This window comes from Empidonax traillii, unplaced genomic scaffold (assembly GCF_003031625.1).
Source record: "Empidonax traillii isolate 1590-97213 ecotype Southwest subspecies unplaced genomic scaffold, ASM303162v1 scaffold91:size2966241, whole genome shotgun sequence".
Classification (NCBI taxonomy): domain Eukaryota; kingdom Metazoa; phylum Chordata; class Aves; order Passeriformes; family Tyrannidae; genus Empidonax; species Empidonax traillii.
The window spans coordinates 2,780,736-2,806,876 of NW_020955284.1; the positions used below are offsets into that span (position 1 = coordinate 2,780,736).

General features: G+C 44.7%; 1 protein-coding gene across 2 annotated transcripts in view; it reads right to left on the minus strand.

The window, feature by feature from the left end:
* Positions 1-352: 352 nt before the first annotated feature.
* PHACTR3 (phosphatase and actin regulator 3) overlaps positions 353-26,141 on the minus strand; it is a 96,314-nt gene continuing 70,525 nt past the window's right edge. For both annotated transcript variants that reach the window (XM_027881642.1, XM_027881643.1), the window contains exons 9-13: positions 8,905-8,960; positions 4,548-4,609; positions 3,550-3,690; positions 2,199-2,275; positions 353-956 (exon numbers count right to left, since the gene is read on the minus strand). In XM_027881642.1, coding sequence (XP_027737443.1) covers positions 941-956; positions 2,199-2,275; positions 3,550-3,690; positions 4,548-4,609; positions 8,905-8,960 — 352 coding nt within the window. In that variant the 3' untranslated portion in view covers positions 353-940. The remainder of the gene's footprint in view (positions 957-2,198; positions 2,276-3,549; positions 3,691-4,547; positions 4,610-8,904; positions 8,961-26,141) is intronic.

The window sequence follows — 26,141 nt, forward strand, 5'->3', positions numbered from 1 at the left end:
CTTCTTTATTAGCACTTAGTAACTTTTTTTCTCTTACTGTCAAGAAAGCATTAAGATCATTTGTTTGCCAAACATCAAAGTACATTGTTACATTTCTACCTGTGCTTGTCCACTTTACTCATTCTGAGTGAGAATAACAGTGAACTTCATTGTCAACCTTTAGAGGGTCAGAGCCCCAAGTAGTGGAGCATGACAATCAGGGTCTGCTATTCCATGAGATGGAAAAACCTTAGTTGGGATCATCCTTTTGCAGACTCTCCGTTGATGGTGAAGGGCAGTGATCTGGTGCAGAATAATTAGAATCTCTTCCCTTCCCAACTCTCCCTGGGAAAACAAGGAGCTTTAAGAAACATGTTCATTTCCTGCAATAAGTAGTCATTTAATTAAAGAACAAAAGTAACAGGAATCAAAAATGCTTGCAGCTGTGATTCTGTTAGACATTATATAAAAAAGAATGAAATTATAATACATTAAATTAGTTTTTAGAACATGAACTTAAGTGTTTTACAAACTAATTGTGGTTAAGTTCAAAATGTCTCGTCAACATAATACTGGATGACAGTGTGTCATGTCCGTTTATGTCAGAGGCCTTGGAATGGTAAAGCCTGTACATGCACAAAATCTCCTCTTCCGAGACAGGCTGCAAAACAGTTCCAAACAGGTGTGGAAGGAGAGGAGGAGGCTCTTCCAAGTAGCTTTGCTTCAGTCTTTGCCAGCAGCTCGTCCCAGTCCCAGGCCGTGGCTCTCCTGCCTGCAGAGCGAGGGGCAGCCCTGGGCTCTCTGTCCGTAAGTGCTGCAGAGACCTCAGCTCAGAGTCCTTCCTGCACACAAACACCGAGGGATCCTGCTCTGAACTCGAGGGAAAGGCTCAGATATTCCCTGATGCATGTTCAGCAGCAATATCAAAAAGTAAAGACAGATTCTTCTCAGAAGAAAATTTCTATGGCCTGTGAAATCTGGGAGAGATGAGAGACAATTGTCAAACCACTTGGAAATAGAGAACAAAAAATAGTTCAATTCTCTGTCAGATTAACAACATTTTAAAAAGCCCGCAAAACTATTCATTCTGTTTCAAGGTACAGTAACAGTATTGAAGAATATTAGCATCTCTAATAAGTCTTCATTTTCACCAGGACTGTAGTGCAGGGATGGTCTCAGGGCCCAGTTTAACTAGTTCACAGCACTAATAGTAAACTGTAAGCCTGCTTATTCCTAACATCCTGAACAAATTTCCAAATCTATCATAATCCTCTACCTAAACTCCCCAGGTAGCTTCAGTTAGAGAAGGTAGGTGTCACTCTCAGGCTGACACTGCAGCCATCCTCTTTTCCCCTCCCATGTTTCATTCCATCAGTGCAGTGATGATCTTTGCCCTAAACGCTGAGTCTGAGTCCTGTCATGTTAAAAGGGCCTTAAATTGCAGGAAAGGTCTGGAATTATATAAATATCACATGGTACTTTGCATTTACAGCTGGAGTGTGTTTGCCTGGACCATTGACCAGCTCAGTTAAGCTGGAATTCATTGTGAGTTCAGGAATATGCCTGGGAATGTGGCACAGAGAGTGACAAGAGTGACAACACTCCAAACCTGTTCCCTCTCCTGACCTGCTCCAGTCCTCACCTGAGTGCCAGGACGTTCCCTGGGGGGTTGCACTGCTTCCAAGAGCAAGTGGCCTGACAGGGGATCCTGAAATCCCCAGGCTGAATCCATTAGAACAAATCCAATTAGAACAAGTGCATTACCCAGGGGCTTTAGGTGTGTTTGTTACTGCAGGTAGAATTTTATATTTCTTAGCAGGGAAGTTGCAGTGTTTGTGATAAGGTTGCAGACTAAAGTACATTTAATTCAGAGACTTTTATACAGTGTACTAAGTCGTTCTTCTACTTAAAAAAACTTGTTTTGTACATTTTACCCTACATTTAATTTTTTTGTTCTATTTTCTGGATCTTTGGTGCAAGGAATGCTGGCTGAGGGATGCTCTGGGGAAGGTCTGCTGGGTACATGCTAATAAAAGTCCCAACAAAATCAGAAAATCTGGATTCTGAACAGGAAGAGAAATGCTTCCATTTTCCTTTAAAACAAAGCTCCCTTTGCATATTCTTCTCCCACATCCACCATGTAAGAATAAAATGTACAGATTCAAGACTCAGGAGACTGTTTTTAGCAGGAAATGGAAATAAATAGATGGAAAACTGACCTTGTCAAATGTTTGCTGGATGCGTGTACCTCCATTTCATTGCTTTTGTACTCATTCAGCTCCTTCCGAATCGCTGCCTGGGGATTGAAAAGAGAAAAACAAATAATTACATATGAAAAAACATTGTGTATTCGTGAGCATTGCAAAATGCCAGACTGGCAGAACAGTTTTCTGTAGTAGAAATGGCAGGTATTGGGTACAGCAGAGCCCACTGTGCTGGCAGAGACACAGAATATTTAGGCCCTATGGATTGGTGACACAACCCCCCTCATTCATCATTGATTGCTGACAGGGCCACTGCTGTCTACAAGCACTTCTGACAGAATAACACCCTGGGGCTTACTGTCTCACATTTAATAAGACTGCAGTTCAAATTTATTAAAGATTAACAGAAGTTGCCAAGCAATTGATCCTTTTTCCAGTCCAGCTCCTGCCCCCGACTCCCTGATGGGAGCCACCAGCACATGCAGCTCAACTGTCCCTTTCTTTTTGCTCTTGAACCTGCCTTGTTAACAATGATTGAAACTAGGAAAAGCCTAATTTTAATAAAAGCTGAGTACCTACGAGGAAAATAGAAAATCATTATTTATTGATTACTATAGAGTGGTTGATTCACCATTTTGCTCAGGAGAACAGCTGCTGCAGGACAAATGCTCTGTGCCTTTTCCATAGGAGTCCTCTGAACCCATTTGGGTTTTTTACTGAAGTGTTTGATCTCAGAACAAAGCCATACGTAACAGTCCTGTGTTTGCTGTTTTGCCAGCAAACCTCAGCACCCTGTTCCTCCTGCTTCCTGCAGCCCTGAAACCTCCCAACTTATCCAGCAGCTGGAACTGTGCTGGGCTGCTCTTACTACTCAAAGACCTAAATGCGACAGTTCAGCTGGGATGGAAATCAGTGAGTGGCAGGTATGTGACACAAACTGAGTATTTGTTTATTCTCCTGAGTATGTGGGTCAAGTGACTCCTTGAGCATTCACAGGAAAGAGGAGAGGAAATCTTTGCATGTTTAGAAACACGGTGGAGGATATTTGCATGTCTGGGACAAAACTTCCAGTCTGAGAAGAAATGTTATTATTGGCTGGAAATGGCTTTGAGTTGGAGCCCAATGACTCTATCCACCTTTTTGGGTGGGCTGGGTAGAAGCCCTTCCAGCACTAAATAGGCATTTTTATAAAACACCTTTTATCCTGACAGGATGCATTGATCAGTGGGATCTCAGCATAGAAACTAATGGTAAACTGTACAGAGATCAAACGTCCCAGAGCTTAAATGTCTTTGCAGAATGTGATGTATCATTGCAGACAAAGCAAGGGGAAAGCAGCTGTGTGTGATTTTAGCTCTGGCAGTACCTTGTCTGCTGCTGAGAGTCGTGTCCATGGTTTGTCTGCTCTCCTGTCGTAGTCCTGTGCCTTTGCCACCTCCACATAATCACTGAATCGAATCAGGATTTTTCTGTCTCTCAGTTCATCAACTGTAGGTCTCTGGTTAAGCTGTATTCAGTAGTTTAGAAAAATAAAACTGGGGTTAATAACAGAGGTATCAGTAAAATACGCAATTTTTCTGCTTCTTAGCTTAGTGTAGGGAAAACCACCGAACCTTTGGAAGTTTCAGAGAACATTAATCATTTAGGGGACTGTTAGCAGAGCAGTAATGGTTTAAATGGGCTGCAGCACAGTGCCTTTAGAGAGGGCAAAAGAAGAAAATATTTTAACCTGGCTACTGATCAAATGGACTTGCAAAATGTAAAGCAATGCTGGTGGATTTGTCATGCTCTCTGGATGGCACTGGACACTCTCAGGGTGTTCTACAGGCAGAGGCAGATTGTCTGAGGGAGATTCTCCTGGCTGGACCCACTGTAAGAATTTCAGTTTGGCTTTCGCAAGTTCTCGGCATATTTGGTTTATAATTCCCATAGGGATTCCCAGGAACAGAACAACAAGAACTAGTTCTGATTCTGGAAATACTTTAAATTCAAAAAGGAATGTTCCACTGGAGCACACCTGGGGCTCAGCAGAGACTCAGCTCTGCCAGCTACTGCATCAAAGAATGAGAGAGTCCTTTTCTAGGCAATATAATAGACACAGTGTGCAAGCAAATACCCATTTTCTGACTTACAGTTTATATGTAAGCATTCTATTTAGTCTCACAGAGCCGAGAAAAGGTAGGGATTTTTATAATTCCTGTTACTAAACACTCTGAGACGCTGCTGATGAGGTTGTATATTAAGGCAGGTTCTGTGTAATAATGATCTCTATGACTGGCTGATGTTACAGTAGCTTTGCTAATTTCTAAGATTTCTATTAGTTAATTTTTAAAAGCTAATAGGAGGTATGGCGAGTTTTTTTACCTTTCTTGTCAGTCTCTGCTTGATTTCCCTTCTTTCTTCCTGCTCCGTCTGATCATTTCGTTCTGCGGAGAATATAAAGAAAAAGATGACTTTCCTCATGAGGGAGTTTGGTGTTTTCCCAAGTTCCAGGCAATAATGAGCACAGAGAAACGAGGAGCTGGTCCTTGGTTGTGTTGAGTCAGTACACCTCTGTGTTGTGCATCAGAGCACGGAGTTACCTCTCTGGCAGGACAAGGCACTGCTCCCAGTGCCAGGTTCCCTGTGCTCTGAACTCCAGCCCCAAGCAGATTTAATCAAACAGCAGCCACACCGACTCTTCACTTGTATAAACTTGAGAAGGAAAATCAGAACATCCCATAGCTGGTTAATGCTCATGTTTTACTCTCCACATGGCTGGAGCCATTCCCTGCTCTTGGATGCCGAGGAGCCTTATTGCAGCAGCTCCAGGGAAAGTGTGTCCTGTCCTCTCTCCTGGTTTTTTTAGGCTACATGCTGGCAGTGCTGCAGTGCTGGGCTGGGACCTGCACGTTCTGCCTTCCCTGCTCCTCCAGCCGTGAGAAGCTCTCTCTCCTCCCGGGGGGTTCCTTTGCAGTGCTCTGTCCCACCCCGGGCCAGCCCGGCTTTGTGTGTTGTGCCTATTAACATGCAAGCCGTGAGAACTCCTCCACACTGACTCTAAAAATAGCCTGGAGTGCTGTAACGCTGCTGAAATCCATCCCCTGCCTTAGGAAACAAGTTAATGGCGTTTCTATTTCCAGTACTATCTGTTACTAAATTGGGAGTGAGCCCATGACCTGAACAAAGCTGCAGAGAAAGGTTTAACCATTGTGGGATTCTCCAGATACTCCTGTGAAGTTTATTACACCACTGGCATTAGATATTTCCAGTGTTAAACACACATGTGATTTCTAATGTGCCTCAAAAAAAACCACCAGCACTGCAGATGAGTTTCCAAAAAGCTATTTTTAATAATGAAGTGTTCTCCCTGGTTTTTATGCTCATTAGGCTCCACTGCAATGCAATCATAAGTATCTATTTAAAGTAACGTAGTAGTGCAGAGCTACAACTGGCTGTAGTAGAAATGTAAATCAAAGAATCTGAAATGCTGTAATGTGCTTTATTACAGTTCAGTGGCAAGGCACGAAATGTAAAGAGAACAGGTCAGCTAAAATTAGTGCTGTGTCAGGGATGAACAGCTATTTCAGTGGGGAATGTTTAAAAAGAGAACAGGCTTTAAAAAGCAGAGGGTATTCTTAGATGTAGAGATACCTGCAAGAGGTTATTCACTCAGCTTTAATTCACCTCTTTTAGAGAGGATATTTCTCTATATATTTTTTATTTAAAAAAATGAAAATTTTCTGTGGCATGGTGCCTTTCTAAGACATGGTGTGATATGCACTGAGAGAATTGCCCAGAGCAGCTGTGGCTGCCCCTGGATCCCTGGAAGTGTTCAAGGCCAGTTTGGAAGGGGCTTGGAGAAACCTGGAACAGTGGGAGTTGTCCCTGCCCATGGCAGGGCATGGACTGAGATGAACTTTAAGGTCCCTTCCAGCCCAAACCATTCTGTGATTCAGTGATTCTAAAGAAAAGCCAAAAATACACATTTCTGATCAAAAAATGCTTCTCCAAATGTACTCAACGTGTACTGACCTATTTCTATTTGACATTCACTTGGGTTCAGTGCTTATTCCCAGCTCCCAGAAATAAAAGAAATGGTCCTTTTACAAAAAAAGAAGAGGAAGATTTGATAGGAAATGGTGGCAAGGGCATTTTAGAACTCAGGCATTATTACTAAGACAATCCAGAGAAGCTTTTCCCATCCCTATCACTCAGCCCACACAGATCCATTCATTATGAGGGCTGGGTTTATGTCTCAGCAGAGATGCTCCCAATCCTGAGGGGGCCTGGGCAGTGCTGTAATTCATTCTGCTGCTCTGCCAGTTCTTCAGGGAACCCTCAGCTCTGCATGACACTAAAACAATTGCTTGAGCTAAGAATGAAATAGGAATTGTACAGAGGGGTTCAAGAGACACCTCCTTGAATGTGAAATTCAGCCCTTTGCTGAGTACAGAGGACACCTCTGACACCTGGGTTGTGATTTTAGTTCGAGCTTTTCATGCTTGGTGGGAAAGCAGCACTGTTTCTATAGATAGAGGACTTGGAAGATGAACAAAATTATAAGAAAGTGTTGGCTTTCAGCTTACTTTCTATGTGTTGATCTCAGAAACATCCCCCTAAGGGAGATAAGGAATCGCTTTTTGAAATCTTGCTGAGATTCGCTATAAAATAACAGGAGTTGCACTTAGGCTTGTGCAATGTGCTTCTCCTTTTGCCAGAGTTCTACAAATGTGACTTATGAGTCCTTAAAAGAGCTCTGGGGGTAGCTTTGCTCCTGTCAGCAGGAGAAACCACGAACATCCAAAGGGTTGGGAAACTCGGAGTTTAAAACTGTGCAACCCTTGGGAGCTGGTAGAGGTTGTGGTGATTTCACTGAAATCACCTGCACTCTACAGCTTTGCACATCACACCAAATCCATGAGGTTTTTTTATAAAATGCATAACATGAAGGCTATTAATGTCTACTTTAAAAGCCATTTTAAAGTCCATAACAAAAATTTCTAATAAAAGGGGCCTTTCCCAATTTCTGAGTTCACTCAAAACCGAGAGCAGAGTTGTTGTCCCTGCCCAGCAGTTGAAGTTTACACCTGGCACAGCTCTGTGGTGACTGTTGCTCTTCACAGGATACTCATTTTTACATACATTTTTATATGAGGGCAGAGGTAAATAAAATGAAGTGGTTCTGATCTCAGCTGAACCTGTATAAAGCCTGAGCAACTCAACAGAAGTCAATAAATTTGCTCCATGCTGGAAGCCCTTTAAATGAGATACAAATCTACCCCAGTATGTTCAGCTGGAATTCAGGAACTATCTTTAATTCTGCTTTATCTTCTTTCTGCTTTATCTCTCTCTAAGCTCATTATATGAATGTATTCAAACTTTTTTATTATTGAAGCTGGTCAGTTTAACCCAGATTAAGGATGTAACCGGCACACTTCAAAAAGTAAACATAAAGGAACAGATTTTTTCAGTAGAGATCAGCTCTTCTTTAGCCAGGAAAAGAAAACCAAAGAAACAGATTTTCAGAGATCTTGGTTATTGACCCTCGAAAATCTGGCCCAACATATTTCAGAATCTTGGCTTGCTGCTTTTTCTTGCCCCTTGTGGTGGATTGACAGGTGAAGTCTGGCCAAGTTCACCCCTCACATTGCAAGGGGGGGTATCCTTTTCTCATGGGGTCAATCCAGCTAATTTTACTGGGTGTGATCTGTGCATTGCAACAGTACAGAAAATACTGGTAAATATATGCTGTTTATGGAATTTCCTTGTGTTAAAACTGAAATGAAATCCCAATAACTTCTGTGGCAAGAGCACAAGGGGTTTTTTTAGGAACCATTAAGAAAGTTCCAAGACATTAAAATTTAGTTAACACAATGTAGGTAACCTTTATAGCAGCAAATTACAATCCCGTGATTAAATATAAATTAAATTGCATAGGCAGCATTTCTTGTTTGACAAATTCATGCTTGTTTAGTGAGAAACTATAGGTCACATCATTCTGAGTTCTGTCTTTCAACATTAACTAGACCATGAAAATAAAAGAAGCAATAAACTTTTCCTTTAAGCAGATGGATTCCCCCTTTCTTATGTCTGAGACAATTTCAAATCTCCCTCTCACCTTCCCCCAGCTTAGAGGATTCCCAGGAAGGAAATGGTTTATGTTCATCACTTGTTTGATCCCCTGCTCCGAACACCAACCTTTAGGACAAGAGTTGTGAGTTTTGCCTTGAGAATTTGGGAGATGCTGAGAACACTCCCCTGTGGCAGCATCTGTAACAGGTCTGGGACTGCCCCTCTAATAACTCTGACATCTCAGAATGATCTTTGGCTTGTCTTTGGGAAGAGCTCTAGTGGCATAACAACTGTATTCTAGGAGAACCACGCTCTCTAAGGATGTTCCCCCTTCCACTGCAGCCTCCATGGTATCCAGTGTGTGGTTTGCCTTGACAATCCAAGTCTTGAGGAATGTCAGTCCCATTCTCATGGCACTGAGGGCATTGTATTCCCCTCTTGGATACCCTTAACAGTGTAATCAGAATGAAAACTGGTTTTGAAAGCCTGAATCTGAACAGTTATTTTCTGTCCTAAATTGCATGTCTTTGTGATAAATTAAAACTTTTAGGTACAGGAAACAATCCCAGCGAATGAATTTGTCTGTTTAAAAATAATATGTTCTGGAAATGCAATCACAGAATGTAACAAACACATAAAAATTAGTTTAGGGAAAAAAAATACTCACGTTTAAGGATATTCCTTCTTTCCAGCTCCTCAACAGCAGGTCTTTGGCTGAGTCGCCTGCGGAAAAACACCAAAATCACATTTTGTACCATGCCTGCTCTTTGAAAAGTCTGCAGGATTCTGAGTCCTGGTTGGTGTTTTCCTCAGGAGGGGACTACAAGATCTCTCTCTAGGACTAGTGAGGAAGGAAAAAAAAAAAAAAAGAATCCTGGTAGCAGAATTCTTTCTTGTATTATTTTTTCCAAATGCCAGCAATGCAGGTGAAAGTTCTCCTCTAGTTTGCTCTGCGGCCAGTGAGAGGCTTCCTCGGAAAGTGCATGCTTCCCATCCCACTTTCCAGACAGTCAGTTGGAACCAGTGGTCTCCAAGGGCAGAATTCACTCCCGAGGGGCTGTTTCAGGTGGTTCTCAAATGAGTTTCACGGTGATCTTCTGTAGCTCTCACTGTTCCTTTAATCACAGGGAGCAGCGGATTTCCTTTGCTCCAGTCACCAGTGGTGCACCCTGACAAAATGCAGACTGGCCAGAAACGAAGCTTTTCCAGCTCTGCTCTGCTCTGCTCTGCTCTGCCTGCTGGATGCAGCTCGTGTGCTGCTCGCAGCCTCACGCTGTCTGAACAGAATGTCTTGGTTTCACCTCCCCTTTTCAGTAGTGCTGCCTCAGGATTGAGTCTTCAGATCATATGATCGGTGCCACGGCGATTTTATTCCGCATACTAAATGAGAGCCCCCCGCGAGACACGGCTCATCTCTGCAGAGGATCTCGCAGGTACAGGGACCCTCCCCTGGGCAGGCACACACACACACGGGCTGCATCTGCTGGCTTTGATGGAATGACCCAGCCAGCACACAGAGAAGAGTTTCGGGTGCTCCCCGGGCTGTGCTCTGGCAGCGTTAAGGATTCTCATCGCCTGCTCGCAGCAGATGTTGCCAAGCCGGGGATGAAGTTACAGAGACAAAGAAACGCTCAGAGCAGGGACCACACTGCAAACTGCTGCAGCAGCTATTCCTCTGCTGGGCATGGGGAATGAATGAATGATTATAAAGTCATGCTGTAACAAGATCTACATCTTATCAAACACACAAGAGATGGAAAAACGAAGTAACTGTTAATAGACCATAAAAGAACTGGTAAGAGTACCATCTGATTCCAATTTCTCCTTGCTTTGTAAGCCTTATCCAATATACCTTTAAAATCAACTCTGTAGTCCTGCATTATCAGACCAGCAGCTCCTTACCCTTTTTTAATTAATTTCCCTGAGATCACTGGAAAAACACTCATCTTTGGCAACAGGAAGGTACCACAACTACTACACCAGATTCCCCCAGAAAACTTAGATTACATGAGCTCTTGTGCTTAGGAAACACCTACAGCCTAATTTGTTTTTCCTGTGTAACACTCTGTATCCCCTAAACTTTTTCTCCTGACCTCTGGGTTCTGTTGAGTAATAACCCTGATATTCCATCAGCAGAAGCTGCAATAATCCAAACTGGAATGATGCTGAAATGCCCTACTAAAGAATCAAACATGTATTTTTGGTTCCTATTACCCTTGGACTCCTCCATCCTCACTCATCTGCCTGCATGTCTCAGAAATGACACAACCTTGGCTAGTTTTTGTTTAAAACAGATTAAAGTGCATTTTATAATATAAATCAGGGAAGAATGGCTCACTCTGAGAGCTTATCTGCAAATGAAAGGTCCACCCAACCTGCTGCTCACACACCTCTCACTCAGCCATTCTTAATTGCAGCCCTGCCATGCAAGATTGATAAATTCTCCTGAATCTGTACATTAGATTCCAGAGGCCTCTGCTACACTGAGGGATTAAAATCCTAACAGAAATGATTAAAGCAGTAGGAGAATGCAAATTTATATGAATGCTCTGTATTTTTATATATATATAATTATAATAGGTACAAAGGTTGATTATTTAAAACCCCGTGTCCCCTTTTGGCTTTGATAAATACAAACTAAGTGCCCCTATTTCTGTGCATACCCTCAGCTTTACCCACAGCAGAAGGAAAAGGTGCAGACATGTTTACATGGGGGCATTACTGGTTTTTTCCTGATTTTCTCAGGGATATGGACCACACTTCCAAACTCTGTGTCACAGTCACAAAACTTTGCTTCAAAATAAAATACTAACAGGATTTCAGGAAACTGGGGATGGAGTGAAAACACCAAATAGAGCAAGAGTTGTGATCAAATGAGAAGTGGTAAAAACCCACTGACATTGTTGCTACCAAAGCACAGGGACATTTTGTGTCTGTGTTGTTTTTTCTGTTCAGGAGAAGCCTCTCTCTGCCCAGACAAAACTTTCACTTCCGTTCTCAGCTGCTGTGGGGTGGCTGGGCTTGGGGTGAAGGGGGAATGAGGGAGTTGGTGAAGGTGAAGGACTCCAGATGCCCCATCAGGGCTGGAACAGGAGGCCTTGACTGGTCCAGATGCCTTGACTGGTCCTCCCTCAAAGTAAGAAACTAAGAAACGAGTGGGTGCTGGAGGTGTGAGCAGAGCCTGTCCTGCCTGAACTGCTCTGATGGTCTGGGAGGATGGATGAGGGGACTTCACCAGACATTATTAACATCTAGGTTTGAGTATTTTAGTGCTGTCTGCTGAGGCAGGAGTGTTCCCTCCTAGCACCTCTGCAGGGCCAGCAGTTGTTGGGGAGGTCTTGAAACTTTCTTGAAAGCTCTCAAGTAACTCACAGGCAAGTCCTACATCCGTCCAGATCCCCCACAGTGTCACTGGGATTGCCATGGTCTCATGTTAAGAGTATCCAGTCCAGGAATTTGCTTCCTTGTTAGCTTAAAGTGAGGGATGCCAAGAGCAGCAGTAAGTGGAGCTGAACTGGCAGCTCCTCAGAAGCAACTGCAGCTGCCTCGGGGAAACTGGGCAGAACTGGAGGTACCAGTGTCACTGCTCTGTAAATGCTGTTTGGACACAGCTCAGAGTTTGCTGTACATGTGTCAGTGATGTTTCAAGTCTGGATAGACACCACAACCTGAATACTTCCTCATAATGCTGAAGTAGCCACCATAAGTGTGTGGGGCTGGAAGGGGAGGGGCACACACGTGCAGCTATTTCTTAAGTTCAGAAAAGCTACAAAGGTTCTAGGTTATTGTTGTTTTGTGCAAAGCAAGCAAAAACCTCCAAGCACCAGGTGTTCTTCAACTGTTTAAGCTTGGGGAGTGTTCTGGGTGTATTTTCAGTCTACCTTTACAATGTTTTCTCGAGTAGTTTGAGGCCAGAAAGACAACTGGATAAATGTACATACTGCCATCTCAGAAGCCACTTTCCTTGCTCCCACGTCCTCTCCACTGTTACTCTGAGGGTGAGAGGAGCAGGTCAGTGCAAGTGTAGCTCAGTCACCTGTTGGGCCCCAAGAACACCCTGCAGGTGCAGCCCCATGTATTGTGGGGCTCAAAGCACTTCAGGTGCTGTGAGTTTGCACATGGCCTCGGTGCATTTGTTCTCCCTGGGCAGTGTGCACATGGGAGCCCTGTGACGCTGGTGAGGGCTCCACGCTGGCTCTCCAAGGGGCAGGAGATCCACGGTGTCTGGCTGTTCCCCGTGGTGAACATGTGTGGTGTGTAATTGTAACAGGCTGCCCAGGGGGACAGCAGGAGAGTGCTGCCCTCCCAGCCCCGTGGGCAGGAGGTTTGATGGAGTGGAATGCAGCCCTTCATGGGGAGAGTCCAGTGTGAGGTCCTGCCAACAATCGTGTTCGACACGTGCTGGAATTGGAGTCGAAGGGAAAACCACAAACTGCTCGCCCCCTCTGGAGCAAGGTCACATGTCTGTGAGCCCAGTGTGAGCACATGTGCCTGGGACTGCTGATCGGTAGATCAATAGTTACTTCACACAGCCAGATTGCCTCCTTCCCATTTAAGGGAATGGCACCAGCGTTACACCAAGGTTGGTGATTTGGACTGTTACAGGTAACTGAATCCTCGGCACTCTATGGATTTGCATGTATCAGGACCCTGGGTCTGCTGTCAGATGGGCAGTGCATCAACATGTCCTACGAACAGGAGACGCTGCCAAGTTCTCTGTCCTCAGAGTGACCCTCAGCAGTGTCTGCCTGGTCCGTGTTGGAACTGCAACCCAGCAAAGCCACAGCAAGCTGTGGGCTTGCAGCCGTGGACACAGAATAGCTGATAAGAGACAAATTTGGAATGGGTACAGCCCACCTGTGTGCATATGGGGGCTATGCTGACTTGCCACATCTCAGACAGTCCTTCTTTTCCAGCTCTTCTTACTGGTCTGCACTCTCCTGCGTACCAAACATTCAGCAGAACCCAGTGAAAAACAGCTCAGTTTCTTGGTTTGTGTGGTTTCTTGTCTGTCCCTGAAATATGCTCCTCTGTTTCCCAAAAATATTTTTGCATAATATCTATTGCACACTATCTGGATATATGGCTGTCACAAAACTGAATTTCTTTCGGGTTTGTGGCTGAAGCCAAAAAGCATACTTTGGAATCCTGTTGCTGCTCCTGGTTGGATCCATGTGATTCTGATAATCTTCTCCAAAGGGAGCGGGGAACTGGTAGACTTGGACACGTGCATGTGCCTGTGGACTCTGGACTGACCAGTGAGCAATCAATCCAGCCACCAGTAAATGAGCTGTAGCCAGAGGCAATTGCATTGATTGTCTTTGTGTCAGGTGGTTTTGCGGATGAGTTGGGAAGGGAGGTGGTGGGGAGGATCCAGCCCAGGCAAAGGGAGGAGAAATGGGAGTGCCCCGTGCTTGCTTCTCATAAAGCTGCTTGTGTCTGCTGCCCATCAGGAGGCCAAGGCTCTGCCTCTCAAATTGGCATCTCTGTTAGCAGAACATCATGTTCGATTCATCAAGACGTTTATTTTCATCCTTCCTATAAGTAGCTGTGAAGAGGCTGTGCCAGGGCTTTGAGTCACCCACGCACTGCACTGTGGCACTGCAGAACTGCTGGCAATGTACAATTATGGGTAGTAGTAAACCCGTGGTGGGAGGGACTTCTCTTTTACTGTCTGTACGAAATTAGAAGGCAGACACTGAGACACAACTTGTTTTCACCCCAAGGTAATTCTGGAGCGCATTAAAAGCGGGAGCTCAGTGATGTGCCAGCATTTCCCATAACAGGAAAATCACAGAACAGTTTGAGTTGGAAGGGAACTTTAAAGGTTCATCTAGTTCAACCCCTCTGCAATGAATAGGGACATCTTCAAATAGATCTGGTTACTTAGAGCTCTGTCCAGCCTGATTTTGAATGTTTCCAGAGATGGGATACCCATCTCTCTCAGTAACTTGTTCCATTGTTTTATCACCCTCACTGTAAAAATCCTCATTCTTATATCTAATCTAACCCAACATTCCTTCAGTTTAAAACTCTTCCCCTTTGAACTATTACTCTCTGCCTGTGTAAAAGGTCATTCTCCCTCTTTTTTTACAAGCCCCCTTTAAGTACTGGAAGGTCACAATAATGTCTTCCCAGAGCCTTCTCTTCCCCGGGCTGAACATTCCCAACTCTCTCAGCCTGTCTCCACAGCAGAGGTGCTCCAGCCCTTGGAGCATCTCAGAGTAGTTGGTGCCATTCTGTGATAGCAGGGAGCTCAGAGCAGTATGAGAAGGGTAAGCTGGTACGGTAGGTACTGTGAGCTGCGTGCTTTAAAATTGCCCAATATTTGTGCCTGTGTTCCCTCACGAACTATTTTTTGCATCCAAATAAGACAACTGTGCATAAACACAGGGGCTGTCAATGTTGCCTTAATTACACACGGTACTTATTCCTTTGGCCTTTAGTTCTGTCTGCATTTTCAAGGCTGCGCATCAGCAAGAGTTCAGTTAATTATGTTGCCTCTCATCTCCCAGGCAATTTCAGTTGTCCATCATTATCATTTCTGTGATATAAGCCCTGCAATAAGGAGTTCAGATTTCAGTTGGAATCCAAACCACATACTTGCCCAGCGTGACCCTTGTATCATAACCCACTGTCCCCGAGCAACCCACATCCTGTGACAGGTTTGCTCTGGCACAGTGCTACTTAGTGATAAGCACTGTGTGGGCTGAGATGCACCAACAGAGCCAGATCTAATTATGGCAGAGGATTCAGATGGAGAAGGCTTTACCTAATCACTGTTTTCACCCCCTGTGAAAGCCCTGCTGCATTTGACCTTTGGGTCCCTGGTTTTCCCAATGTGTGAGGAAGAAAGGGCAGGCACAGCTGGGGAGCAGAGCCTGCCTCGGTTCAGAGCTCAGTGCAGATGCTGAGCATCCTTCCAGCACCTTCAGGAGGCTTTTGCTTTCATACCTCTCTCAACACACAGATAAGGACTCTTAGAGGATGTTGTGGCACATTGCAGGACCAACATAACAGAATGGTTTTAATTTACTACACAAGAACTGATGCTCTGACATGGGGGGGTGTGATTGTAAAAGAACAGGCGTTTTCTCCTCTCCTCTCCTTTCCATCTGCTTCCCCACTCTGTGGTTTAACAGAGCTGCTGCACAGTGGATCTGTCCTGTTTGTAATAGAATTACAATATTTAGTCACTAGGGTGACAAGAGTACAACTGATTATTCAGCTAGAGACATGTCCCGAGTCTGTAGTCTGATGAGTGCTTTGTTCAGTAGCAGTGTCAGTGTGAGCAGCACCACTACTTGTTCTTACTTCTGCTTTGCCTTGCAGCTGGGCAAAGAGCTGGTTTGGGGAATACAGCCGAGCTAAAAATAGCTCGGCAAGAAAGAGTGCTCAAAGAACAAGCTCTTCAAATAACAGTGCAAGTGCTGCAGCCTCCCAGTGCCCCTCCTCTGCTGAAGGCTGATCAGGGCTTAGGGCTCTGTATTAAAATGTACATTGAAGGGTTTTCCAATGGAAACCACATGGTGGTTATGACCTGGGTCACTCTGTGCAGGTCACTGGAAATGGTTAATAATATTTCATTGGAAAGCAATAGGTTTTCTTTCTTTCTTTCTTTCTTTCTTTTTTTTTTTTTTTTTCCCCTCTGAAACAGGAGTAAAACTCTGGAGCCCTGTGTTCCCACAGAATGAAAGAGAAAAAAACAATGTTACATATCTCAAGTTTGGGCACGTTGAGAACATCGTGGCTTTGATGCTTCAGGACAGGCAAAGAAAAGGAATCATATAAATCCCAGGGTTTTAGTTCTATCCCACTATGTATATATTACCATTATATTGTTTTAAATAAAGACATCTGCCGCTGCTGAAGAGATACCAAAATCAACTCTGATAGCAACTGCTTGAGCAGCAGCAGGGAGTCTGCCAGTCAATCATTAGTAGACCAGAAACAAATCTCAGCCCAGTGGTGGGGACAGTCGCTGTCCTGAAAGTTTCCTGTCTCCTACTGAAACAGTTCCATACTCCGGGGTGCTTGCTGGGTAATGATATGTACAAAAAAAAAAAAAAAAAAGGAAGTTAAGTTTTAACTGTATTTCAAATAAATGGTGCCTAATGTAATGTTGTTTGTGCTTTCAGGGAGGCTGAGACTGGTTTGCCAGCCACCCTTGAGCCCCATAAGAAATGAAGTGTCTGAGGGCTCGTGACTCAGCTTCCTGAGCAGCCAGGAATGCAATGTCAGCCACTGCAGTGCAGGGGAGCAGGGGCAGGATGACAGAAAGACATGTCAGTTTGGACTGGAGCACTAGCTGTGCTCCAGAGTACATCAAATACATACAGGACAGGGATGGAAGTGTCCCAAAATGTCCTGGATTCAGCTGGATGCTCACTGCTGCACAGCCAGCAGTGACATCCTGAAATACTGTCCATTTAACCTATAAACAGTTGCCCCTACCAACAGATGCCACTGCAATGTGCAACGGTGGGATTTGGGTCACTGGAAGGAACCACAGCTGGATTTGCAGAGAGCAGACAAAGAAATCCTGGCATGTGTGGCCTGTCAGCCTGTCTCTGCAGAGTGTGTGTCAGCCTTCCTCCTCCCCCTCATAGTGCAGAATGGTTTGGGAATGGCCACTCTCACCATGGATACTGAGCTGCTGAGAATTCCCCATGCACTGGGAGTTCTGGAGCACGTCCTCCCTCCGTTCCCTGTAAGCTGCAGTAGCACATGAAGGACCCCTTGGCAATCTGCAAAGTCTGTGCCGTGACAACTGAACGTCTGCAGATGTATTTGCCCCTGCAAGGTGTTGCATAAAGCAGCAGCAAGGATTTCCCCCAGAGCTGGGGGTCTCAAGCTGTGGGAACCTACTGACCCACGAGCTCTGAGCCCTGGCAAGGGGGAACATCCTGGGGCACCTTCAAACCCCTTGTAATGTCAGGCTTCATGCCAAGGGATGGGTTCTTCATTACTGAAGTGAATCAAGGAAGATACGGTACTTTCCAAGCACTTTATGTAATTCCCTAAAGAAAAAAAGCTAAATGAGAGGGATTCCTAAAGCTGCAAATGCTGCTGGGACAGAGAGCTGCACACCTGCTCCCAATGGCAGGAATCTCTCTGGGAACATCCCCCCTGGCAAGGCAAGTACTTTCTAGTTCTCGCCTGTCACTCACCCACACAGCATCTCCAAAAGGATGGGATATCCCTGCCTTCACACAGCATTCCACCATCTGTTGTACTATTTTCTGCCCTATCTCGTGCACGCTATTGTCAGCCCAGTGTTTTTCAGGACAGCCTGACCAACACTGTCACTGGCCTTGGCTGGCCAGAGCCACACAGCCTTTGCCCACAGCAGGCTCTGAATCCTGCTTCTTTACTGCATTGCCATTTATTTGATTTTAATATTTTGCTTTTCTCAGAATTTCGCTTGAGAGTGGCTTTTCAATGCAAAGTGTTCCACTGACAGCTCAAAACGACCCAGACACTCTGTAGAAGTTTGAGTCCCCTGGTCCAAACAATCACCTGGTTTGCAGTTCTCTCCCCTGCAGCTCTGCTAGTGCTGTTCTACGTGGTTATCTCTGTTGTACAGAATAGGAAAGTGTGGCAAAGTGTCTTGTCTGGAAAGCCAGATTTGCAGACCCTCTGGGGATTTATTCGCTTCCCTCTGCAAATGGTATTTCAGTAATTCTGCTCTCCTTTGTTTTTAAATTGGACTGGGTGAGTTGTATGGCTTGCCACTTGATGCCACTGTGTGTGGCACTGAGCGTTGCAGACAGGCTAACTTACAGGGAAATGCAGAGAGGATTTGAATTTTAAAATGTTATCCTCATTTTCTGTTTGCTCTTCCCCAAAGCTTTTTGGGACTCCCCCCACCTTAGTTTTGTTTAGGATCTTGTGTTTACTCATGGCCATGTAAATCCAAACAGAATTTACTGGCAAATTTCAGGCAGAACAGAATATTCTGAGCTTTTGAAACCTGGGTTCTTCAATTGAATAATATGTAAGAATTTAATTATGTAACATTCCCTATTGACCTGAGCATTTATTCTTGACAGAACAGCTATGATTTGTTATGGTACAACATGCACTGTCTCTTACTGTCAAAGCACAAGGCTGGGAGGAAAACATCTGTGAGGTCTCCGTGTTCTGGTTCTGTTTTCCCACCTCCGCTGTCTCCTCAGAGCTGTTCCCTGTCTGAGGAGTGACTGCTGGGATGGGGTGAGCTCGGCAGAGCGGGCTGAGCTGGCAGTGGCTCCTCAGTGAGCTGGAAGAGGCCTTAACTGTGCAAACATCTCCATCATACCCTGCTTTTCTAGGCATTTGGAGCCTGTTTTTCACTGCAGCTGATGCACAGTGAGTCACAGCATTTGAGAGCTGGGCCTCTGGTCCACCCAAAGTCCTGCTGACCCTGAGCTTCCTGCTCCCATCACCCCTCTACACCTCAGCTTGCCATTCCCACATGCCTCCCATTCCCAGTTATGACCTTCTGTAAAGGGATTTCTTTAAGCTGGATTGCGTGATGCCTACAAATATAACTTTCCTCACCCATTAACCCTGGTTTGTTTAACCTTTCCTTGAGAAGGAGGATTTTGCCCCAGTTGGGTGGCGTTTGGAAGTGCTGTAGCCACTCCCAGTGATCATCATGACAGAGTGCAGAGCAGCCTGGCCAGAATATGGCTTTTGCAGACACCCTCAAATTAGCCTGATCTCTTTGCACCGGGCCAGCTGCTCTCTGCAGACACTGCTGGGAGAGCCTAGCTTATTTTTTTAATTATTTTTAGTATTTTAAACATGATTTCTGAGAAACTAATGAAATATTAATTCATTCAGAATTTAATTTGCTTAATGAATATGATCATCTCAAGCAAATGACACTGGTGGTTCGTCTGTGTGCCGTGTAGTCTTGATTTTGAGAGCTCTTTTTCAACAGTGAGGCACTCATGGTTTTATTCTGTTTGTCTCTTGGCTGAGTAGTATTTTGGATAGTATTAAAAAACCAAATAATTGACACATCTTTGCACAATAGTGAACTAACTACATATAAATTCTTGTCTCTAGTGTGATTTAACACTCAGATTTTGCCATCTTTCTGATTCTTGTTTCCTAATTGCCATGAAACAGTCCTCTACCTAAGTGGATTTTCAACAGAAGCAGGTCCTCAACCTCCAAAGGTGTCATCTCTTCCTTATTAACTACACTGGATAAATACTTGAGCATGGGATGATAAATCTGGGAGTTCTTTTTTTTTTTTTACTTTTGTTTGTTACTTGTGACAGCTAAAGAAAAAGATAGAAAATAAGAGTGATTTTCAGGGGAGAAAAATACCCTTCAGAGCCTGGAAAGGTCAAGGAAGTGTGCAGGCCATTTGGATGAGTTAATTATCCTCAAAACCAGAAGCACTGAAGGAAACTTGCAGTGCTCTGTCTGACACAAGTAGCTCCCAAACTACAGGAAAAAACCCACAAGACCTGATTACAGAGCTGCAACTTGCCAGGTGGGCACAGGCAATGGAATCAAAAAGATTTAGCTGGAGCTGTGTTTTAATAATTGATACGACTCTACAATATCTATTGAGCAGTGGTCGATTGAAATCAATGACCTTCTGTTCTGACCTGTTTTCTTTCCTTTTCCCGCCCTCCCCTTATTTTCTAAATATTTATCTTCTTCATTTCTCATCCCCCTTGCCTTCTCTGAAGTTCTCTCAGCAAGGTAACAACTGTGCCAGACTGACCCAGTTTTCTGTATGAAAGCTGCAAGGCCGAGCCTCCGATTCCTGCAGGAATTAACATCGTGAATGAACCAGGCTACAGAAGTTGTGCTCAGAGCCGCAGGAGGAGGAAACTCTAGTAACTCTCACAGTATTTGGAGAGGCAGCAACTGCTCTATATGAATTAATTTCCTTGGATCACATGTGCTGAGACAGTTCTTGGAAGAGAATCCAAAAATACGACCGAGCTGCTCACGCGAAGGTGCAGATGATTCATCTGCCAACGCTGCCCGTAATTCAGAGATAACTCTGCTGTGGTATAGCCATGTGCCCTCCAGGTATGGTGTGTGCAGATCTGACATCCCACAGTAAAGAAGTTTTTTGTCTTTTCCCTTCTCCAAACTAAAAGCCACACGTCAAATTTAGTGGGAGAAGTTTCTCTCCACTTTGGCATTCTGCAGGCAATTCACAGCAACACTGATGGGGACACTCATTTATACCCAGTCTGCATTTAAATTTGGTTGGGTTTAAAGGGCAAGTGGCAGAAGAACCAACACAACAGCAAAACTTCCCCCCTCTCTCTCTTTTGTTCTTACATGCTTTCAAGTGGCACATCTGAAGTGGATACATTAGAACTGGGAAAACATGCAGGTAAACCCCTTTCTGGCTCAGATTTTACTTGTGCCAGTTCATAGTCTTTCAGATACAAGCTGTCCTTCCTATCTGGCTTCTATTCCAACTACAGTGAAGTAAGTGCTTGGCTTTCAGTGCATAAAACATTTTTCCTGAATTTCATTAACAGAAAAGGAACAAAAAAAAACCTAATCCTAAATAATCTCAGTAACACAGTGACCATCCCCACAAAGAGGATGAATGAATGAATGCCCAAATCCCTCCCTGCTCAACCCTTGGGTTATCAGGAGCTCACAACTGTTCCAGCACCTTGTTCTGGTCAGGTTTGCATCATAAATCAGCACAAATCACTGTGACAACCAGAACAGCTTACTTTGGTCTCTATCGATTAAGCTCTGCAAATTAAATTAAAGTAATTTCTTTCTGTAATTACTTGTGCTGCAGACTCCAACTAGCTCAAGGACCTGAATCATAATCCAGTGAAAGGTGAAGCATTACAGAGTCTTAGTGGCTTTCTTTGCATTTCCATTTTGGTTTATGACTGCTTGTCACCTCACAGGGCTCGAGCCCAGATCTCCAGACCTGTGTAGGTGCCCAGTTTCTGAGGGAGGATCTGAGCCTGAACACATGCTCCCATCTGTAGGCGGTTTGGCAAAGCAAGTGCACTCTTTTCTTTCCTAAAATGTTTTTTTTCCTTATTTGCTTACACTTGCCTTAGCAGTTTTCCCGTAAGTTTATTTACGTAATTGTGGCCCCCTGTGATATTTTACAGCTTTCTGAACTCTGATTTTTATATTCCTAGTTTCACATGTGCCACTTATGCCAGAAGATCTATTCGAGGAATTGACTCAGTGTCCCAGAAAAGGCCCTGTATATTCCTATCTGTGTTTACAACCTGCTGCTCTGCTCTTCCCTTGCCTGCTGTGCTCTGACCTGCTGCCCTTGCCTTCACTGTACTGTGGAAAACATGTTTGATTATGAATTCCCAGCACTGCCAGAGAAGTAGAACAGAGCAGTGTGAGGAGATAGTGTCTTCCCAGAAGACAATCTTTCATCAGCTGTGCCCTGGGAATTTGAATCTTTATTTTGTCCCCTGGCAGAAGTTCCTGCCTCTGCAGTGACACTGCCCCATGTTTGCAAAAACAGCCACCATTTCCAGCAGGAGGGGTGTGCTGAACCCTTAGCACTACACACCTGCCCTGAGAGCGGCTCTGGGTCCTGTGCATGTGTTCAACTCAAAAAATTACACAGGATTAAGTCCTCCCTGTTCCAACCCTTTATAAATGAATTAGTGTGTTCAAAAATCCTAGCCAGACAAGCTGTGGGCTGGTCTGAGACAGCAAATTGCTCTTTGTGGTTCAGCTGCAGATCACAGCTCTTGCCCAGAGCTGCCAGGATGCTCCACAATTAATTGTGCAAGCACTGGTTCACTGCTGAAGCAAGCAAGTGCCTCTGGTTAAAGAGCCTCTGTCCAGAGGGCCTGGAATGATCACACTCTTGGGGTCAGGTTTATTTGCTGGCCAGGGATTCATGTTAGTGAAGATCATTCTATTTTTGTGACTGTAATACCTGAAAGGGAACAAAGCTTTCTCAAGAGCTCTTCAGCCCTTAAGACAAGGGGACAGTGTAGCCAAGGTACAGCATGTACAGAGGCACTTGAGTCTCCTCTAATGCTCGTGTTTGAACTGCACTCCCTTGGACATGAAAAGCCCTGCAAACAGGAGGCTGAACTCCCTCACTGCTTGGAGATGATAAAAACACTTGAGGCTTCTCCCTTTCCTCCTGATCTTTATCACTGAAGGCTGTCTCAGTACCTCTGGCAGCACACACACTAAACCTCAGCCCCCTTGACCAGGCCAGTGCTGTCACAGTCTGTCCCTGTGTTCACAGCAGGGATTTTAGGTGTGTGCCACTGCCTGACACCAGGGAAGGGCAGAGGGAATATTAATGCCTGTGGGATCCAGACATCTAAATCCTGGTGGCAGCGCCAAAAAAAAAAAAAAAAAAAAAAATCTCAGCATCATTTGCACCTCCTCCCTTCTCCACAATATTTTTCTCTTCCATAAAAAGAAAAGCAGGGGCCGTAACTCAAAAGGGACAAAACATTTAAAAAAAAACCCCAAATCCTCACACAGCCCTCAGGTACTGTGGAAGCTCTTAATAAAATCCTGCAGCCACGTACTGCCAGCAGCCCCCCAGGCTGGTCCCTCACCACCAGCACGTTCTTCTGTCTGGTGCAGAGGAGGCAGGAGACTCCCTGGGCTTCCACACACGCCCCCTGAATTAAACTGGCTCTATAAATAGCTCGTGTCTCATGTGAGGAGCTGAGGCTGCACAGCCACCCACGCAGTGCTTTGGGGTTATTTTTAGCATCAGGGAGATGTTACCTGGCTGATCGCTGCCAAATGAGAAGGAAAGGCATTAAACTGTACACAGTTAATTAGTGCTGACAGCTGAGCTGTTCTCTGTGCCTGCCCCTGCCTTTCTCTCTCTGCAATGAATCTGTGTCAAGTCTTCCCAGCCTTCTGAAATCAGGGCAGTTCCCTGATTTTAGTGCAGTGACTGGCAGTTGGAGCTCCATCAAAAACCATTGCTAAGCTCCAGGTGAGTTTAGGTGAATCTCTAAACTGGGCTCAGTTCAGAAGCTACTTAACTTCTCCATCAGGGCTACTAGTGGTTTGGGCACACACACACACCCTTTTTTGGTCAAACTAAAAAAAATATTCCCCTAAATTCTGGGGATTTAGGCCAGTTTCCTGCTGAACCTCTCCGTCTGGAGAGCTGATGCCTTTTCAGTGAGCAAAGCTGCGCTGAGACATTTCTGTGAGGAAGTGGCACTGAACGTGCCGTCCTTGGGAAACAGGACAGCTTTTGTGTCGTCAATAGGTAACATTTCCTTTGTGATGGCTCTGTGGTGAACTGTCAGGCTGTATTTTAGGCTGCAAATCTGAAGTGCTCTTTGCCTGGTATTGTTCTGTCTCAAGCATCACTGCAGACTTCACGCTCTGTTACCTGAGGCTGAGGTACAAACCAGGCTCTACTCCACGTGTGCATTTAGCTACAGCTGCAGTTTCTGGGCAAGTCAACTTGAAAATGCCCCTCCAAGAACCTCAGGGCAGCACTAGAACTACAGATGCCAGATGTGCTAAAGTACTGAATAAAGATACCACTTCACATTGCCAAGAAGCCTTGCCCCAGCATGATACACTTACCCAGGCCAAGATTTTCAGCGTGGTAAAGATCAGTTTTAGGTGCTCAAGTTTTGGTTCTACTCTGTGTCCACATGCCCATCGTTCCTCCTGTCTGACTCCTTTGATACCCACGTTTCTGCATATGAATTCCTGTCTCCGTAATCTCTTAAGTGCCATTTAACACATCGTGTCTACTTATGCAAATGCCCAAGGAGGGGAAACAGAACATGAAGTATTATCTTTTCCAGGAATTCATGTATGCATTGAAACATTAAGCAATACTGGGGTGTCTTCAACTGTGGTTATATGAGGCATTCTTGAAAAACACCAGCCACCCAGGCAGCTCAAACATCAACTTCCTAAACACTCAGATATCGAATTTAATTAAGCAACCTTTCCCTGCATCACTCTTCAGTCTAGCAACTATTTTATTCTCCCAGGTTTCAGCTTAAACCCCCTCTAGAACAACGTGAGTCTGTAAGACAGAAAGTAGATATTGCAAATAATTGTACTTGCAAATTTGTCTTTCCTGCCTCGTGACACAAAGAGCTCCAAATTCGCTGAATTCCATCGAGGGCTTATTATCTGTACTCCAAGCACATGCTAATGGGAACCAAGACCTGTTGGGAGCCCTGTTGCCTCCTGCACAGTAGAATATTGCAAGTGTACACCCTGGTTTGGGGCACTGGAGATGCATGAATAAGTAAGAGAAGCACTGCAGCATAGGGAAATCTGGGAAAAATGGAATCCTGCCATCTTGGATGGAGGAGCAGGGAGAAGTACGTGTTTCCACGGCAACAAGTGGTAGATTAAATTGGCTGGGAGCACGAAATACAGGAAATACACTTTTCAAAAGCAGCAATGCACATAAATGACTCCTGGAATCCTCATGCTGCTGTCAGTCAATAATAAGTCTGAAGTCAGTAGATTTGCACTGCTGTAAAAGTGGAATCTGGCTCAAAAGATAGAACTCCTCAGTCTCCTTTTGAGATGGAATAAGTGGGAAAGTGAAGAAAAATAGGGATTTTAGCTTTGACTTCATAAACACTCATGAGAATGATAGCAGAGAGTTGATTTTCTCAGCAGGCTCACAGCTACTGTTGAAATGTGTTACAACCGGAGCCATTTAAAAATACAGTGGTATTGAGAAGATGATATTCTTTTGTCTCCCCGTTTCTGAAGTTACATAAACACTATTATTTGATGTATTTTGCACATTAGGCATGTCAGCACAGCTTTTCCTCCAGAGCACAGACCTAGGCTGTGTTAGCTGTGGGACTGAGGCAATTTGCTAGACAGCTACAGACCATCAAATCCTACAACTGTGCTGAAAAATATCGATCTTGTAAACAACTGCCTGTTTTCTTAACTACTCGCTAATCTGCCCATATATTATTTTTTGGTGCTAAGGAACGGGTCTATAACCTGATGGTACACGTGGATTCATGATTTGCTGTTATCAAGTGTTATTAGTATGGCGGCAGCAGCAACATGCTCTCACCTGCACAGGCCGTGGCAAAACCCTACAGAGAGCAGACATTCCTACTGGATCCCATTTCCTGGTCAGTACTTCCCACCTCAGCACTCAGCAGCGAGTTCCTCAGCTATAAACTTCCAAGTTCTCACAAAGAGATTAAGCTGCACAAGTACCAGTGAAATGAATGAATGTAAAGACCTCAAAATCCCATCCAAGAATTTCACTCTCCCCAGTGTGGTTCCATTTCCACGCCACTGCCGGGCTGCGCTGAGAGGGGGCTCTGGGGTGGTCTGGGTTTTGTGGGGTGAGTCCTAGTCACAAACTCCAGAGGGATGTCTCTGGGCTTTCACTCTCTGGCCTTTACCCATACCCATTTTTACGTGGTTGGTTGGTGGTTGGCTTTTGTTGAACACCTACTTGCTTTTCCTGGTGTAAATATTTTCCTGATGCATCCACCACCTGAGCTTGTCTGCGTGGTCATGTTCTATTCTGGTGGATGAGTTAAGAGCTGAGCTGAGCTCTGCCAGCTCACATATGTGCTGGAAGTTGTGTGGGAGAGGGCTTCCAATCTGTTTTGCCATTCCTGGCTATTCCAGCCATCTCTGTACCGTCTGTTCCCCGAAATGCACTCGATATTCCACATTCCAGGAAGAAGGAGCTAAATGAAGGCATGTTTTCCAGCACTTGGAACAAAGATGGCTTTTAGCCAACCTCTAGACATCACCAATGAGATCAATGGTCTGCATCACAGACTGTGCCAAAAAACCAGAGCAGGCAGTGGGGAGGGTCCCTTCACTGCATTCACCTATAGACACCTCCTGGTCATGACCAGCCCTTGTCTTCACCTGCCCAACAAATTCCTTCTGAATTCCCAGACATTTGACTTCAGGCAAGCATCC